General features: G+C 53.1%; 2 protein-coding genes across 2 annotated transcripts; both read right to left on the bottom strand.

Annotated features, from left to right (window-relative positions):
- Positions 1–827: 827 nt before the first annotated feature.
- Positions 828–6,323, bottom strand: Pygo2 (pygopus family PHD finger 2). Its single transcript, XM_059265680.1, has 2 exons — positions 5,097–6,323; positions 828–3,462 (listed from the first exon to the last, which is right to left on the bottom strand). The coding sequence occupies exons 1-2, from the start codon at positions 5,136–5,138 to the stop codon at positions 2,398–2,400; spliced, it is 1,107 nt and encodes a 368-aa protein (XP_059121663.1). The 5' UTR covers positions 5,139–6,323; the 3' UTR covers positions 828–2,397.
- Positions 6,324–7,328: 1,005 nt separating this feature from the next.
- On the bottom strand, positions 7,329–17,081 carry Shc1 (SHC adaptor protein 1). The gene is made up of 12 exons (XM_059265682.1): positions 13,768–17,081; positions 13,146–13,216; positions 12,565–12,628; positions 12,350–12,469; positions 11,924–11,977; positions 11,574–11,625; positions 11,271–11,397; positions 9,488–9,674; positions 9,335–9,404; positions 9,120–9,251; positions 8,743–8,981; positions 7,329–7,883 (listed from the first exon to the last, which is right to left on the bottom strand). Exons 1-12 carry the CDS (start codon positions 14,260–14,262, stop codon positions 7,755–7,757), a joined length of 1,740 nt encoding a protein of 579 aa, XP_059121665.1. The 5' UTR covers positions 14,263–17,081; the 3' UTR covers positions 7,329–7,754.
- Between the last annotated feature and the right edge of the window lie 344 nt (positions 17,082–17,425).

Raw genomic sequence — 17,425 nt, 5'->3', positions numbered from 1 at the left:
GAGGAGGAGGAGGAGGAAGGCCAGCCTGGGCTACAAAGCAAGACTGTTTCAACAAATTCCAAACTGAACCAAACAAAAACAACGGAAGAGCCGAGGCAGAAAAACATCCACAAATTCGATTCAGGGCTGGATGTCACTCAGTGGTGGAGCACTGTGATCTCCAGCATGGAAAATGAAACATCTCAACAATTTTAAAATTTTATGTACATGGGTATTTTACCTGCATGTCTGTACTATTAAATCCTCTGGAACTAGAGTTAGAGATGGTTGTGAGTTGCCACTGAGTGCTGTGAACTGAATCTGGGTCCTCTGGAAGAACAGCAAGTGTTCTTAATTGCTGCTGGCCATCTCTCCAGCCCCAAAACTAAAAAACAAAAAACAAAACCGAACCCCAAACCCTCGTATATGGGAGTGGCGGTGCACACACACCATGGCACATACGGCGTCAGAGGACGAGGTGCCAAGTCGGTCCTCGCCTTCCACCATATCGGTTTGGGGAATTGAACTCAAGTCCTCAGGTTTGGCCAAAAGTATCTGTATCTGCTGATCTACCTCCCTGTGTGCCCCCAAAATAAAATATTGAACTAACAAATCTGCTGGATGTAGGAATACTGAAATTTGTGGAACTCCTGCTTAAACCCAGAACTCCAGCACCGGAGGCCTTGGCTCTGAATGTCTGGCTTCCAGCCTAGCCCAAGCCTTGCTCCAAAAGCAAGGATTCCCACATCAAGGGGAGGGGGAGCAATGGAGAGCAGGGACTGCCGCGCTAAGCATCCTCCTAGCCGTGACACCGACTGAACAGATTAACAAGGGAGTCCTTGTTTGGATTTTCAAGTCATTTTATTAGTCCAACCATATAAAAAAAGATCCTGTAACCACATCTCTGCCAACCCACTTCCTTCCAAAAAGTAGTAGAGAGGAACAGGGGGATGGAACCTCCCAGGAGCGGTTTACAACCATGGAGACAATACAAAAGTAACAACAGGTAACAGAGGCAAACAGAACCACAACACAACACAACACAAGGCAGAGCAGAGAGGCTGGCACACGGGAAGTTTGGGAGTTGAAGGGCAGAGTAAGAAGCAGGTCCACCCGCTTCCTCTTCAGCTTCAAAGGCTGTCAACTCCACCAGTGTCTTCTCTTTCCATGTGCCGAGAAGTGGGGCGGGACTTAGAGGGCCTTCGTTACCATGCCTGGTGCTGGACACCGAGATCTCTCCCCAGAGGGCCACACCCAAGTTTGCTGTCCTCACCCATATGAGGAACGGGCACATGAGCTAGCTGGAAAGAGGTAAGAGAAGCTGAGGGGGCTCCTGACCAGGCCTCAGTCCCATCCCTGGTGGGGAATACTACAAAAATAAAAATAAACCAAGCCTAGTTGCTGTATCACCAGGCCCAGACGATACCACAGGATGAAAAAGGGCCAAGCAGAAAAATTCAGGTTCTTTTAGCTATTAGTACCATGGCTTTGAGGATCCTGCAGCCCATCCCATCCCATCCCCACAAAGCCACAGCAGGGCCTCACTTGGATCCTTTCATCAGGGAAGGAATGAGGTATGAGGGCTTTACGCCTTTCCAGACTTTCTCCTGAGAGAGGAAAAGAGGGCACCAAGAGCTGAAGAACAGCACTATCATAATGTGCGGGGAGAGGGGGGTTATGTCTCCAGTCCAGACTTCCAGGGGAGCCAATCTTCCAATATTCTGGTCAGTCAAACCACATATCCCAACTTCTGGCAAAAACATGGTCACTGAGAGAAAAGCCCAAGAGAAGCTGAGAAAGGACCAGTGACTTTGGTGTGAGGAAGATGTCTCCTCAGCATCTCTTATCTACGGTCTTGACTCCCAGACAAGCAACTGCTCTAGTCAGGACCTCTGCTTCTTCTAAGGAATTTGGCGCTCTGAGGAGAAAGGAATAAGGAGGGTCCAGGGGAAGCAAAGGGAGAGAGAAAAGAGAGAGAGAAATCCCCATTTGTTTCCAGAACCCATAAAAGGGAGTGAAGAAACCTTGAACACGTGACTCCAAAAGCTACAGCTGGAGCCATGGGGCTACATAGGTATCGTAGGCACAGGTGTTAGGGTCATCTGTCATCTGCGCACAGGACTCTCTTGACGTCTGGATTTCCTCCAGCCCCTTTTTACTTGTTGCCTCCAGCCAGACCCTAGGAGGGCTCTGCTCAGCAGAGCCTCAGCCTCCTGGATCTCGATGCACAAGTTCCCAGAAAAAAACGGCAATCTAGGCTCTTCTGCCTGCACGCCTCAGTTCCGCTTCTGCTTCCGGGAACCATGTTTCTGCTCCATGGGGATGGGAAGCCAGTGGAAAACGAGGAGCGAGAGCCACGGAGCTACTCTGCAAGAGCACGGTGAGAAATGTGCACTTCCACAAGCCACCGCACTGGAGTCACCCATCGTTAGCAGCCACCAACTGCCCCATGCCCTCTCGGATGTAGACCGACTGGATCTCCTTGGTCTTGAGGCAGAGATCACAGGCCCAGACTGCAGAGGCCTCGGTGGTTAGCAGCCCATAGGCGCTCTCCGTCATGCCGGTGCACTCTCGGTGAAACCATTTCTGGCAGGAGGCCTCACACAAAATGGCATCCTGGTCATCGTTCACCTCACTCCGACAGGCACCACAAGGGTACACCAGGCCCGGGGGAGGCTGAGGCCCTGAGCCTCCACCTGTCTTGCCAGGGGGGGCCAGACTGTTGGCATCTGGAGTGCCTCCACCTCGACCACTGCTGCTGGGGGGAAAACTAGGTTGGTTCCCATTAACAGCTGCAGCAGGGGAGCCTGAGTGGGGCTCCTGGGGAAAAGCAGTGGGAGCAGGTGGATTCAAGGGCTTCCCCCCATCCTCACCACCAGGGCCAGGAAAACCAGGGTCTGGACCAGGGAAGGGACTTGTGTTGGGAGGCAGGCTGGGGAGTCCCTGACCAGGTCTCTGAAGAGAAGGACCAAAAGGCGCTCCTGGTTGGGCAAAGCGTTGGGGGAGAGGAGGAGGACCCAGCTCCCCTCTAGGAGGCTGTCCCATGGTGGGCGAGATCATGGGACCAAATCCCCCCACTGGGCCCGGCATCATCTGCCCACCAGGTGGGCTAAAGTTTTGGCCCAGAGACTGGTTGAAAGGTTGACTGGGAAAGTTCATGTTGCCTGGGGGTGGATAGCCAGGGCCCTGCGGAGGCATATTAAAAGCTGGGCCCATAGGGTTGGGGGGGAAAGGAGGGGGCTGTCGACGAAGTGGCTGGGGACCCCCTCCTCCTCCAGTGCCATAGCCTGGGGGTACCTGGCCTGCCATGCCCCCCTGTACACGAAAGCCTCCAAAGGGCACAGGACTGCCAAGGAATGGAGGGCCTGCACCCCCCACCTTAGGGGCTCCGAAGTCATCCTCAAAGGGGTTGGAAGCAACCAGATGATCCACCATGGGAGTTGGGGGTGGTGCAAACTCCGTCAGATGCGAGTATGCAGGACCCTAGTGAAAAAGGAAGAAGACGTGAGGAGACACAGGACCAAGCTGGAGAGCACCACGAACAGAACATACTCTTTGAAGACCGACACAGCTCAGATCCAAAACTGTGACCGACCCTGGAATGTGACCGAGCGTGGAAGGTGGAGCCCACAGTGCAAGAGCATTGTTCTCAAAAAACACAACAAAAACCAGGCACACGGGGCCGGAGTGGCAGCTCAGTGGCTAAGAGCATGAGTTTGACTCCCGGCACCCACGCTGGAGGGTTCAAGAGCCTCCAACTCCAGCTCCAGAGGAACCTCATCCTGGCTTCTTTCAGAACTTTACTCACTCACAAGGACATACACAGAGACCCATATGCATAATTAAACACAGTAAGATTATATATATATATATATATATATATATATATATATATATAAAATCACACCAAAAGCCAGGTCTGACCCCAAAGCAGTTAACACCCCCCCCCCCCCGCTTTGAGACAGTGTCTTATATAACCCAGGCTGTACATAAGCTCAGTTTGTAGCTGAGGATAAACTTGAAATTATCATCATCACCACTGGGCGGTGGTGGCGCACGCCTTTAATCCCAGCACTTGAAAGGCAGAGGCAGGCGGATCTCTCTGAGTTCGAGGCCAGCCTGGGATACAGAGTGAGTTCCAGGGTAGGCTCCAAAGCTACACAGAGAAACCTTGTCTCAAAAAACAAAAACAAACAAACTTCTCATTATCCCCATCCTCCTGCCTCAATCTTTGGGGTACTGGGGCAGACACGAACCACTAAGTCTGGTTTTTGAGATGCTGAGACTTGAATTCAGGGCTATGTGCAAGCTAGCTAGGCAAGTACTCAATACTGAATATTTAACTTTGTTTTGTTGCTGGGATTAAAGGCCTGCACCACCACACCCGGCTGAATATTTAACTTTTTAAAAAGTCTCCTATTTTCTCAACTTTTATAACAGGAACAACTGTTAAAGCTCTGTAGCTTTAACAGCAAGCTGGGCCTGGTGAGACATGCCAGTAATGCTACCTAGCACTCAGGAGGTTGAAGCAGGCGAGCCAAGAGATCAAAGCCAAGCTCAGCACCGTGTCTCAAAAACAGTAAGAGTACAGGCTGGAGAGATGGCTCACAGGCTGAAGAGCACTTGCTGCTGTTGCACAAGCCCTGGGTTCTGTTCCCAGCACCCACCTGGTGGCTCACAACTGCCTGCACCTCCAGTTCTGGGCTCTCTGATCCTCTCTTCTAGCCTCGAAGGGCACCTAGCACTCATCCTTTGGGTCCCCAGCCCTGCAGAAACCCAGTGCGATGATGGACATCTGTAATCCCACTGCTTTGGAAGGAAGAGCAGGAGGATCATGGATTTAAAGTCATCCTTGGCTACGCAGCAAATCTGAAGTCAGTCTGGGACACACCAGACAACTGTCTCAGCGGGAGAAAGAAAGGAAAAAGAAAAAGGTGAGGCTGGGTTAAATGCTGCCACTGAGACAGAACTAGGAACCAAGAGGGAAAGAAAGAAGGGCATTTCCGCTTTTTCCTTTTCCTGCACCTCCTGGAAATCACAAAAGGGCAGCCAGATAGACAGACAGACAAAGTAGGAGGGGCTTCTAGGGACTACTCCCACCGTGGACCCCCATTTACCTGAGTGTTGGACTTCCTTCGTTTCTTTTCAGGGCTCTTCATTTGTAGACCTGGAAGAGCAGCAATAGGCAGACGGAGGGAGGCAAGTTTTCCCGAGGTTTCTACCGTCTCCTTCCTCCCAGCCACTCTCCAGACTCTAACTTCCACGTACACTTGCTTACTTATTTAAGAAACAGGGGTGAAATAGGAAACATGACTAGTATGACTACACTCAGCTACATCCTACATCTTCCTTGAAATCAAAGTTACCCGGCTCCGAAACCTCAAGTGATCTGTGACACTTGCCCCCAACCACTAACCGTTCTCACCTGAGGCTACCTCCAGACCCCTAGGCAACCTCCCCATCCCCCAACCCTTCCATCCGAGGTTCCAGGGTCCCGGGCCTCGACCGCCCCCGCCCCAGCCCCACTCTGCGCTCTCACCGGCCTTGCCCTGCTTCCTCCCGGTGCTGGGCGGCGCGGGGGGCGGTGCGGGGCCGCTGCCTCCCTCCAGCTTGTCCGGTGGGGGCGGCGCCGAGGCGGCCATGGATTGGGGGACCCGAGTCAGCGTCGGTGGGGGATGGAAGCGTCCTCAGGCCGCACCATCGCCCGGAGGGGAGTCAGGGGCAGCGCAGCACCCCCGAGCTGCAGCAAGACCTAGACACGGCGAGGGGAAGGGGCAGAACCAGAGCACCAACTGCACGCCTGCTCCAGACTCACCGCCCGCCCGCGGCTACAGCAACCGGAACCGGAACTCCAATGGGTCACCACCACCAAGCTCCGTAGGGAGGGGAAGATGGGAAGGGCCCAGACGCCGCACCCAGGAAGGCTGGGCCTCGCCACGGCCACTCCTCCGAAGTGTAGCTGACACCGCCCGAGCTGGCCTCGCAGCTGTGTGGGGTGCACCACTGACGGGGGCCGGGCGAGCACCCTGTGGGCCTGGGGGCGGTCCGGACACGCCCCTTCCCACCGTGAGCCAGTCGCCTTTCACATGCGTCCCCACCGCGCAGCCTCACTGCCCCCAAATCCTCGCCGATTCCCGTGGACCGGCGCTGGCTTTGAGCCCAATGGGCCTGGCCCAGGTGGGGTCCTCCACCACCTCCCACTGACAGCCCCCATCAATCAGACTTTCTAGAGATGTTGAGAGGCCGAGGTAGAAGAAATATGGACTTTAATGAAGACTATTTCCCTTTGGTATAAGACAGCCAAACCAAAAATAGGCCAAGATTGAAAACCAGTCTACCCTCCTTGCAAGGTTTCTGTCTTGAATGCATCGGCCCACAGGCAGAATGTAGGATCTGCAGTGAGCTTTCACATCATGATCCCACAACACTGTTTAACCAAACTTCTCAGATCTCTTGAGGAAGAAGAAAAACGAACCCTGTCCTAGTTCCTTTTAGGCCAGAGAGAGTAAAATCCCAACAGTTGTTTAAAAAAAAAAAAAAAAAAGGTTTGGAAAAGTCAACGAGGTGATGTATAAATGTAATCGACTATCATAATTTGTGCTGAAAAGTAAGCAACAGAAACAAAATCAGGAAAATAAATCTACAGCCCTAAAATGCATGTGTGTAAAAAAACACAGTGCAGTTCCAGACCTACAGACGGTATGGGGATTGTCTGCTGCTTCAGTCTCAACACCTCCACAAAACCCACCCCGAGGTTAACTGTACACATACTGGAGGCCCATGTCATTCACACACACCCATCCCAAAAGAGGGAAACTGGATGGGGTTGCAGGAAGAAGGGCTATACTTTGGCTGTAGACTAACACACATGCAATCATGGGAGGGGCAGGCTTAAGAAATGTATAGACCCCGTGGAGGAAAGGGAGCAAGGCCAGGAGGCACTGAGCAAGGCAGCGGTCCAATCCCGCCCCTACCCCTGCCACCAGGAGGGGGCGCTGGGGCAATTTCTGTCTCTCTCTTTTTGGTTTTTGGAGTCAGGGCCTCTCTACATAGTCCTGACTGTCCTGGAACTCACTCTATGATAGACCAGGCTGGCCTCACAAATCCTCTTGTTTCTGCCTCCTGAGTGCTGTGATTAAAGGCATGTGCCACCAAGCCCAGCTTGGGGCAATCTCTTAAAGGCTGCACAGTCACAAGGCAGAGGAGATAGCTGCCACTCCTGTCCCTTCTTCCCAAACACGGGAAGGGGTGCTGAGCATGACAGTGCTCCAGAAGCCAAGGGGTCAGCAACCCCTATCCATGACGGGCCTGAGAATTCTGCAGAAAGTATCTGCAGACCTAGGAGATAGTCAAAGGCACAAAGTTTTAAGGGGATGCACAGGGAGCAGGATATGTTCAGAGGGATCTGGGGTACCCTGAAGACCAGGGGTAAACCAGAGGTATGATTATTTCCCTTCCCCCAAAGGGCAATTGCTCCACTGGGCCTATCAGCACAGGGCATTTTCCATTGTAAGAACTCACCCTTTGGGGGAAAGGGCATCAGGTTGGCACAGACAAGGCCCAGGCAAGGGACCACTCTGTACATTAATACTTTGGTGAGGTTTGGGCAGAAGCAGAATGCTACCCCAGGTTCTGAACTCACACCCCTCTCAGGTGAGCACCCAGTGTCCACACGGCTCCCAGTTCCCACCCAAGGCCAGACCCACAGAACAGAGGTCCCCGGAGTTACAGAACACAGTAGAAAGGGACGGAGGGCATCCAGGAAAGACTGAGGATCACGCTTTCCGATCCACAGGCTGCTGTAGACACAGTTCGCTGCCCGCAGAGATGATGGGCAAGTGATTGTCCATGTGATAGCTGATGAGGTGACTGACACTCTCAAAGCGGTGATCCTTTGTCCGAACCTGGGAAGGTGGGAAATGAGAGGGCCAGTTCAAGTGAAGAGTTCAGGAAGACCTCAACCCTCCAGACTGAGGAAGATGGGGGAGGGGGCGGTCAGCCATGATTATCTAGGCTTCTTTACAGAGAAGATATTCACACACAGGAATGGATAGGCCAGTGAACTGGGAGAATGTGAAAGGAGACATGAGCCCAGAAACATGGAAGCTGATAAGCAGTGAAACTTCTGACTTGAAAGAACTGGTATGTCTCAATGGAGGATACACAGTACAAATGCAGGAAAGAGGCCGAAAAAAGAAAAGAAACCAAGGTTATAAGGTAGTGATGCAGGTCAGATTTTGAAAAAGGAGGGAAAAGGACATTGAGTTTGAAGCTAAGGAACTAGAGAGACTCTTGACTCCTCTCGAAAGAGGAAATTTGGAGTCTCTACTCCATGACCATCTGACATTGGTGATGGGTCACTTCCTCACTTGGAAAAGGAGCACAGATCAGGTAAGCACTTGTAGGTCTGGGATTGGAGGACTAGTCAGAACTGTAAAGAACACAGCTCAGAGGCGGCCATGGTGGTGGCGCACGCCTTTAGTCCCAGCACTCAGGAAGCAGAGGCAGGTGGATCTGTGAGTTTGAAGTCAGCCTGGTCTACAGAGTGAGTTCCAGGACAGCCAGGGCTACACAGAGAAACCCTGTCTTGAAAAACCAAAAGAGAACACAGCTCAGACTGAGGGACAGGAAGGAAGGAATCTCAGGCCACTGCAGGCAGATACCAATTACCTAGAAGAGCAAAGGAGACCTGCAGAAGCAGTAAGGAGAGGAAACGGTCCCTTTCTCTACTATCCCCTACACATGCACACCTCTGCCACTCACCACGCCTTCGGGGTCCACTAGCAGCAGGTGTTTGGGCTGCCCACTCTGCAGGCCAGTGAGCACGTACTGGCCAGGTGTGGTTGTGCTCTCTCGAACCAAGAAGTCACCATTGAGCTGGAGCAGTGCCTCAGCCTCCCGCCGGCTCAGCTTCCCGTGGAACCAGGACTCCCCTTGCAGCTGTTCAGCCATGGACATGGACTGGGGAGGTGGAGGCACACGAAGGGCATCTTCAAAGGGCTCTAGGGGTGTAGAGAGATGGCTAGGAGAACGGGCCCAATATACACCCAAGACCAGGCTCTGTGGGAAGTCAGGTAGTGAGAACAGATAGGCAGAAAAGGAGGAACATAGGAACGTGGGGCTACAAGAGACTCACTCACTCATGTCAAAGAGGTCTCGGGGTGCACTGCCATTAAGGGAAGGATTGGGAGGCCCGGCCCCAGCCCCAGCTTGCCGGGCCTTGTCTAGATTCTGGATGTTGACATAGGAAGGGTCATCGAAGAGTTCTCTGCCTGTTAAGGAAAGACACAGACTACGTCAATCCCAGACCTGCCTTCTGTACCCATCTCTGTCCCATTCGGCAAACTGTTCCTACCTGGGCAAGGTGGGGGAGGCAGCATCTGTTTACGGACTTCAGGGTCTCCTGCAGCATGCTGCCCTACAGGCTGTAAGAAGGAAAATCGGGTGAGACCCAGGTCCTAGCCACCACCCCCACCCTAGGCTGGTGGTCTCCATCCTAGAAGCTTACCAGTGTAGCTCCCAAGTGGCTGGGCATCTGGGCAGTGGGCAGAGAGGGTCGGGCAGCCCCTTCTCGAAGCCGCATGTCTACCACCCCGCCGAGAGGGGGTTCCTTCCCTGGGAAGTCATTATAGTACTGATGGTCAGGTGGCTCTTCTTCCTCCTCATCCCAAGCTGAGCCATCAAAGCCAGCCATCCTGAGAAGGGAAGGATGGAGTGAGGCAGGGTAAATATGTGTGGCCAAGAGACCCAGGAAGGGAAGAGAACAGTGACCACACACTAGGCATCTACTGTGGGTCAGATTAACTTGGTTTTAAACCAAAACCTCTCACTTTTGACAGCCTCGGTATCTCCTAAGAGGGACAGAAGCACTACTGAACACAGGGATGGACAGCCAGGATGGTCTAACGTACACAGTCCCTGATGGTCACACTGTTTACCTCTCGAAACGTGAAAAAGGAAACATGGGGGTCTCAGATAAAAAAGATGCTCTGGAAATGACTCAGTAGCTAAAGTGTGAGGGTCAGAGTTCAGATCACCAGAACCCATGTATAAGCCAGGCCACCTGTATAAATGGGGGCCACCTATAACCCCAGACAGAGACAGGTTCCAGAGCAAGCAGTTGCTGCTAACCATAGCTGGCAAGCTCTCGGCTAGGGAGAGATCCTGACCTTCAATAAACAAAGTGTGACCCAATAGAGGAAGACATATGATACCAACTTCAGACCTCTACATGCACACATATGCAGGTACATATTTGCACACACAACATATGCCCCAACACATACACACATGCAGAAAAAAAACACTCTTTTTTTTTTTAAGATTTATTTATTTACTATGTATACAGTATTCTGCCTGCATGTGTCCCTGCAGGCCAGAAGAGGGCGCCAGATCTCATTACAGATGGTTGTGAGCCACCATGTGGTTGCTGGGAATTGAACTCAGGACCTCTGGAAGAGCAGTCAGTGCTCTTAACCGCTGAGCTATCTCTCCAGCCCAAAACACTCTTCTTAATCTAGATTTTTTTTTTGTTTTTTGTTTTTTTGTTTTTTTCAAGACAGGGTTTCTCTGTGTAGCTTTGCGCCTTTCCTGGAACTCGCTTTGTAGACCAGGCTGGCCTTAAACTCACAGCGATCTACTTGCTTCTGCCTGCTGGTACTGGGATTAAAGACACGTGCCACCAGCACCTGGCTAAAATCTAGATTGCTAACGACCTTCAGAAGCAGGGAAGCACAGAGCAATGAATGGGGAAATATGATGCTCTGGGGTTAAGAACACTGCTCATCTTTCAGAGGACCCAGGTTTGGTTCCCAGAACTCACATGGCAGCTCACAACCACCTTTAATTCCAGTTCCAGGGTATCCAATGGCCTCTTTTGGCTTCCACAGGCACTGTATACACTTACATACATGCAGTAAAATACACATGTGCATAAAATAAAAATAAATCTTTAAGGGGAAAAAAAAGTATATGAGAACACAAGGATAGGCTAGAAATGAGGAGCCTGAGCCGGAGTCCATCCAGCTAGGAAAGGCAACCTAGTGGGAGGTGCTGGAATGTAACCTCACCCTAGGCAAACAAGAGGAAGAACTTGTCCCTGCAGCAGGCATGGCCCTCAACAGACTGTCCTGCTGAGCCACTGGAGACCTAACACAGTAGGAAGAGGGAGGCAGGGTCACATAGGTCATTACCTTTTCTGAACTCTTGGAGCTCAAGCATGGGAAGAGAAAACTACTTCCCAATCCCAGCCTGAGGCTCCCGAGCTGCATCCCACTCTTTACACAGCTCACCTGTCATGGGGGGTGACCAGCTTGGGTGGATTCCTGAGATATTGTTTGAAGCGTAGCTCAAAGGCCTGACCGATGGTGCTGATGACATCCTGAGCAAGCCCTTCAGGGCACTCCAGGATATGGCAGGCTAGGGCACAGCAGAAACTACAGTGAGCTCTGAGGGAAGGTGTTGGGAGGACATACGGGCAGGAGCCTCCCACTCCGCAATCCTCAGCAGAATAGCCCTATCAAGTAGAGTAGGGGAAGTGATCCCACATGCCTCTCAGAGAATTGGCCCCACCCGGTGTTGCTCACAGGCCTCACCTCTCTGATTTACAGGGTCTTTGGCAACATAGGCAACATACTCAGCTGTGTCCTAGAGAGGATAGATTCAGAAGAGACCAGTTAGCTAAATTTTACAACCCCATCTTACTTGACCCGATAAGACTCTGTCCTTTTCAGTATTTCCACAATCCTCCCTCTCCCTCTCTCTCTCTCTCTCTCTCCCCCTCTTTTGGTTTTTCAAAAAAGGATTTCCCTGGCTGTCCTGGAACTTACAGGGTGCTGGGATTAAAGGCATGTGCCACCACGCCCATCCTCTAGCCAGTATCTTCCTTCTTAACCCCTAGTCGCTCATTCCCCCACCCCCATCTTTCCTCTGCTCCCCAACTCACCGGATCCCCACCAGACGCGAATGAGATCGATTGCATGTGATGATTGGCAATGATCTGATGAGGGCAGGGGACGGAGAAGGGAGTGGTAAGTGTCAGGCAGCCTCGGAGCTCGGGGTCTCCTCACCCCAGCTCAGAACCTTGGAAGCCCAGTCTCCCTCTCTTGGCTTCCAATCCTACATTCTCCTAATTTCATTCTCTTTTGGGGGGGCAGGGGTGCAGGGTCTCACTATATAGCCCTTGCTGGCTTGGAACTTCCCCTGCCTCTGCCTCCTGAGTGCTGGGATTAAAGGGGTCACTATACCCGACCCCTGTAATTTCTTCCTTCTCTACTCTCCAGTTGCTCCTGAGGACTCCCAAGTTTGTGGCCTCCAGTTCCCCCCCTTGACCCTCCCGTAACTACCCTGGTCCCTTCGGCAGCCCACCCACCTGTTTGCAGTCTGCCGCCATGAGGTTAAGGCTGCTGGTGGACACAGTAAGAGTGATTGGCATTCCAGCGAACTTCAGGTTACTCCTCCCCAGGATGGAGCTGAGTGGGCGGCTACAGGGCTAGGAAGAGTCCCAGAAGAGTCTCAGAATGTGAGGCCTTCTTCCCGCATGCCTGCATCCGCCTTCTTCCCGCCCTCCACCACAACCACACCTACCTTCCGCCTCCTCGTTGCCCCTTTGGCACCAGGCACAGCCTCACACACCAAACTGATGGCCTCCCTGGAGGAACAAGGGGTACTCAGACCCACCACTGGCCTCCCACCGCCTGGGGCTGCCACAGAGCTGGGGGAGGGGAAGACCAGGCCAGACTCCCAGAGCACTCCAGGCTCTTTGTCGTGGTGGATTGAATTAAAGGCCTTTAATATTTGATGACTCTGAGGGGCCGCTTCCTGGCTGATTGGGTTAGGGCCTCAGTGGCTATGGCCCCACCTCTTCCCAGTTACCAAATGTTCCATTCCCTTCCCCAAAACAACAGCAACCTCGACCCCACCTTTTCTAATCCTTCTTCCCATAATCTCCAAGGTTGGATAGGAAAGAAAGGTGGTGCTCCAGATCAGAATTGGCACTTTCCAGTCAGGCGCATTTCTGTAACTTTCTCTAAATTCTCTTGGCCACCCGATGAGAAGTCACCATCAGCACCACCACCAAATGCCCAACTTCCCTCCTCCCCGTTACTGAGACTTCTGTGACTTCACTAATCCTAGGACTCCAACAATATACCTGCCTCTCCACTAACCTGGTGACCTGAGTCCGGGTATTGAAGTCAAGGGCTCGCATTGACTGCAGGACCTCCACACAACCCATGTACTGTGGAGGAAGGAGGCAAGAATGATCAGCGGCCCCTCCCCCTCCCCGCACTCCCCACCTTTTGCAGAAGGTTCTAGGACTTTGTCCTATGTAGTCCCTAAGGGGAGTAAAGGTGAAGTAGCCTTCCCATTGCCTGGGGCTACCCCAATAAGTGAAGAAGGGCCACCAAAGAGGGCCTTCGTGCCCTGTGGAGAGAGAGACTGTGAGAGGAGTAGCAGGCATTGGGTGGGATGCAGTGATACCTCTGGACAAGGGAGGAGTCTGGAGGGAAGAATCAGAAGACATTTTTCATTCAACACTTAAACGCCTCCGATGTGCCCGGGCATCGTGTAAGCTGGGGGTAGGGATCAAAGGAGGAAAGGGGACCTGGGCAGAAGATTCCCAGGCTAGAACAGAAGGTCACTGAACTGGAGAACGGATGTGGCAGGTTTAAGAGCTAGGGGGACTAACACAGATAGATGTTGGGGGAAGAGCAGAAGTCCAGCAAAGCTGGAGTGAGCAGAGGAACTGGATGGGGTGTGGGAGGGGTGCAAAGGAGGATGTTCACTCACCCGAACCAAGTAGGAAACCCCAGGTCCCATGACTTTTTCGTTGGGATGCAGCCAGCCTCGTGTGGGCTTATTGACAAAGCTCCCGTGTCTGGTCCACTCCTCGCCCCCCAGCTGGCCCCCTTCTACCCGAGTCCTGCGCCCGCCGCCTCCACTCAGCTTGTTCATGTCCTGGAGGAGGGGCAAGAGGCCTGTGTCCCGGAGGGCTGCCCCTGCATTCCCCGCCCCATCTTCAGCAGCCTTTCCTGGCTCCCCCTTAGGCCCCAGGCGCCCCCCAGCAGGATTGGCCAGCTTCAGGTTGCTCATCCGGGGAAAGAAGGAACACAGGGTAGTCGGACTATCGTCCCCCGGCAGAGGAGGCAGAATGGGTCCCAGGGATGAGGCTGATGGGGAAGGCAGCTCTTCTGTGGGGGTGGACCCTGAAGCCCCCTCCTCCAGCGATGACAGAGACTCATTTCGAAGTGGGTTGTACTTCGGCTTGGGGGGTAGAAGATCCATGGCTGGGGTGAGAAGAGGGACTGCTGCCCGGCCCGGCCCGGCCCCCCTGCCAAATTCAGGCAAGGGGGCCAGGCAGGGGGCATCCCCAGGCCGTTAGCCTGGTCTGACCTCTGCAGCCTGGTGATAACAGAGGACCTAGGGAGGCGAAGGACAAGTGGCCTCTGCTCTCCCACGTCAGACCTAGACAGTTTCAGGCCACATCCTTGCCCAGCCCAGCGAGGAAGCCTCTTATGGCTGAGAAGTACAGGCTGGACCCAGAGCTGACTGGCTCCTCCCCAGGGGCGGGGAACTAAGAAGAGAGACCAATCCCAAGGACAACGCTGACTCACGGGCTCAGAGGGGCTGAGACACGTTCCCGCACGATTTGTGCTAGCCAGGCTACTCTCCCTTGCCCAATACAAACAACTGGTAGTCTGTCTGGGGAGGAGAAAGGTGCCAGGTAGGAAAGAAAGATGGAAGAATAAGAAAAAGAGAAAAAAAAGAAAGGAAGGGAGGAGTTAAGAGGAACTCGGGATCAATCCAAGCCGACATGGGCAAGCCAGAGAGAGCAGGAAGCCAGGGAAGGCCAGGAGAGGGATAGAGGAGGAAACAGAAGCTGCTGAGGGTGGAAAGGGGGGTGGGGGTGTCCCAGAGTTTAGCATTTCCCTTACAGCCCAGACCATCCCCCACCCCCACCACACAGTGAGTGAGGTGGCAGCCCCAGGGAACCTGGGCCATTAGCAAGCTTAACCACAACAGCTGTGGACCAGAGCAGGCAGCCAGGAAGGGAAAGTAGTCCCAGTGGGTGGAGATCGAGGCCCAGAGGGAACTAGGAGGAATAAAGGCCAGTTGGGGTGCTGCGTCTGGGAGCTACCGGCAAGAGCTGGAGCAAGCCTGCTGCTCTTTACACATGTCACCTACCAAAGACCAATGGACTTCTTGGAACCCCGTTCCCACTGGCCTAGTGAGGAAAGCCAGAGGATACAGAGGGATCAGGCTACCCTTGGACCTACAGGCATACTTGTCTCCTGGTAGACTGTAAGCTCCACCCAACAGGGTCCCTCATACTAGTATGGGGGTTTGGCCTTGAGGTAGGACAACGGAACACAGAACTGGTGCCTACCAGCCACAAAGGGATAATAGGGCCATAAACAATCTGTGTTAATAGAGACAGGAAGGAGAAAGGGATACCAGACGCTGGGATCTGGCCATAAGTGCATAACACCACCAAACCCATATTCCTTTGCCCACAGTTTCCTGCCACAGCTCTGCAAAAGGCCATCAGGAAGTTAAAGTGACCAATCAGCATTGCTCCAGAATAGACTATCACTTATTTCCTTAAGAAAAAAAAAAGTGATCAAATACAAAAGGTAGAAGATAGTTCCTTATAGGCTCACCTCCAAACTACTCTTAAGTTTATTTTGGAGAATTAAAAACTGTATGATTGTGGTTAACAATACCAGCACTTAAAACGGGTTGAATATCACGCTTTACTCTTTCAAACCTGGCCTTAGATCCCCATCCCAGGAAAGCTGTTACTGAACACCACACCTCTTCCTGAAAATAAATTCTGTCAGCTCTTAGAGAAGAGGAGGAAATTCTGCCACAGCCATACACTTCCAATCACACAAACACACACTATGATGTCCTTGTCTTGGCTTTCTCTGGGAGCGTTCATATCCAGAGGCAAGGAATGACCAGCAGTGTGTGCATTTGGAAGAAAGGGAAGCATGAGCCTTTAAATATGCTTAAAGAGATGGCAGATTGCCTACCGGACCAAAGCTAGGTAGTAGCGGCTAGGGAGAGCCTTGTTCTGCACCTCAGCCCAGCAGGGAGGAAGCTGGAGCGGCAGGAAATAGCAGGAAATGGCGAAAGCCTCAGGAATGTTTCCAGTAGGGAAGGTTGGGCAAGTGAGGTCAGGATGAATGCCAAACAGGAGTTATCTGGTTAGGGGGAGGGGTCCTTTAAAAACAACGGAAAGGACAAGAAACCCCACTCCTGACTCCAAAACAGTTTTTCTTCTGATGGCAGGAAAACTTTCACTCCTGTTAGGTTCACACAAATCCACACTTAGTCCAATCCAACCAGAGTAAGGTGCACCTATGGCTGTCTCGGGAACGGAGTCGGCCACGGGAAGGAGTCTCTAAGCCACGCTCTCGTCCATTCTGCCATAAACGAAACCCAGCCCCTTCAACCTACTTCACAGTCAGAGAAGGTTACGGGGGAAACGACACTGCTAATAATCTCACTCCTTACAACCACAAATTTCCACCTCCCACCTGATGGAGAACGAGAGCTCAGGAACACTAAGCCCAAGGCTTAAAGAAAGGAGAGGGATATAGAAGCGTCCGGGACGTAAGACCGGGGCTTTGAGACATGGACCCGAGCTCAACAGGGAGAAGTCTCCCGAGGGGGGGACCTGGTCCCTGACCAGGAGTCTGCCACATTCCCGGGACCAGACGTGGACAGTGGAAGGGGCGGGGCCCGAGGGGGCGGGGCCCCCGAGAGGCGTCACGAAGCCGAACCGTTCCTTCGGAAGCAAGGCTTTGCCCCTTTTGGAAGCCAGGCTTTAGACAGACTAGGTTTAGTCGAGACTCCTGAGAAGGCAGTTTCAGAGAGCTGAAAACTCTAATCCTGTGCAGCTAGGAAAACCTGTCCGGGGGCGGGATTTCCAGGAGAGTGGGACCACAGGGTGTGGTCGCGACAGCAAGAGACAAGTAGGGGTTCGGGGAGCCCCTTGAAGTTGGAAGGTGGGACTTCCGGAGAGGGGGTCTCGGGGGCGGGACTTATACAGCAAGACCGGAAGTAGGGTCCTGGGAGAGGGGTTCCGGGGTGGAGGAGGAGTGGGTCGCTACAGAGAGAAAGTCTACACTCACCAGGGTCGCATGGAGTCTCCGCACCGGACCGCGGGCCGATCTGGTTCCGGATCGCGTAGCTGTCGGCTTAAGTCACCGCCCCAACTTTCTCCCCCGGCCTCGGCCTCCCCAGACAAACTTTATTACACTCACTTCCGGCCTCACTAACCCCTGACCCCCTACCTCGCCGTCCCTCCTTTACCCGGCTGCTTTCCAAAGCGGGCCAATGGCTGCGTGAGCAGGCGCACGGGGCTCAGTGGGAGCCAATAGGAGTCCCGGTTCTGACCCAGCTCATGCTTCGGAAACCTGAGCGCCGCACTCCATTTACG

This window comes from Peromyscus eremicus, chromosome 6, assembly GCF_949786415.1.
Source record: "Peromyscus eremicus chromosome 6, PerEre_H2_v1, whole genome shotgun sequence".
Classification (NCBI taxonomy): Eukaryota; Metazoa; Chordata; class Mammalia; order Rodentia; family Cricetidae; genus Peromyscus; species Peromyscus eremicus.
This window is presented reverse-complemented; position numbering and strand designations above follow the sequence as displayed.

Bases quoted from the DNA above. Each gene is read 5' to 3' on its own strand.
- Pygo2 (XM_059265680.1), bottom strand. From the start codon at position 5,138: ATGAAGAGCCCTGAAAAGAAACGAAGGAAGTCCAACACTCAG. The intron at 3,463-5,096 runs GTAAATGGGGGT...CTTTTTCACTAG, and splicing joins GAAGGAAGTCCAACACTCAG to GGTCCTGCATACTCGCATCT.
- Shc1 (XM_059265682.1), bottom strand. From the start codon at position 14,262: ATGGATCTTCTACCCCCCAAGCCGAAGTACAACCCACTTCGAAATGAG. The intron at 11,978-12,349 runs GTGGGTGGGCTG...TGCCCTCATCAG, and splicing joins TGGCGGCAGACTGCAAACAG to ATCATTGCCAATCATCACAT. The intron at 9,252-9,334 runs GTAGGAACAGTT...TTTCCTTAACAG, and splicing joins GCCTCCCCCACCTTGCCCAG to GCAGAGAACTCTTCGATGAC.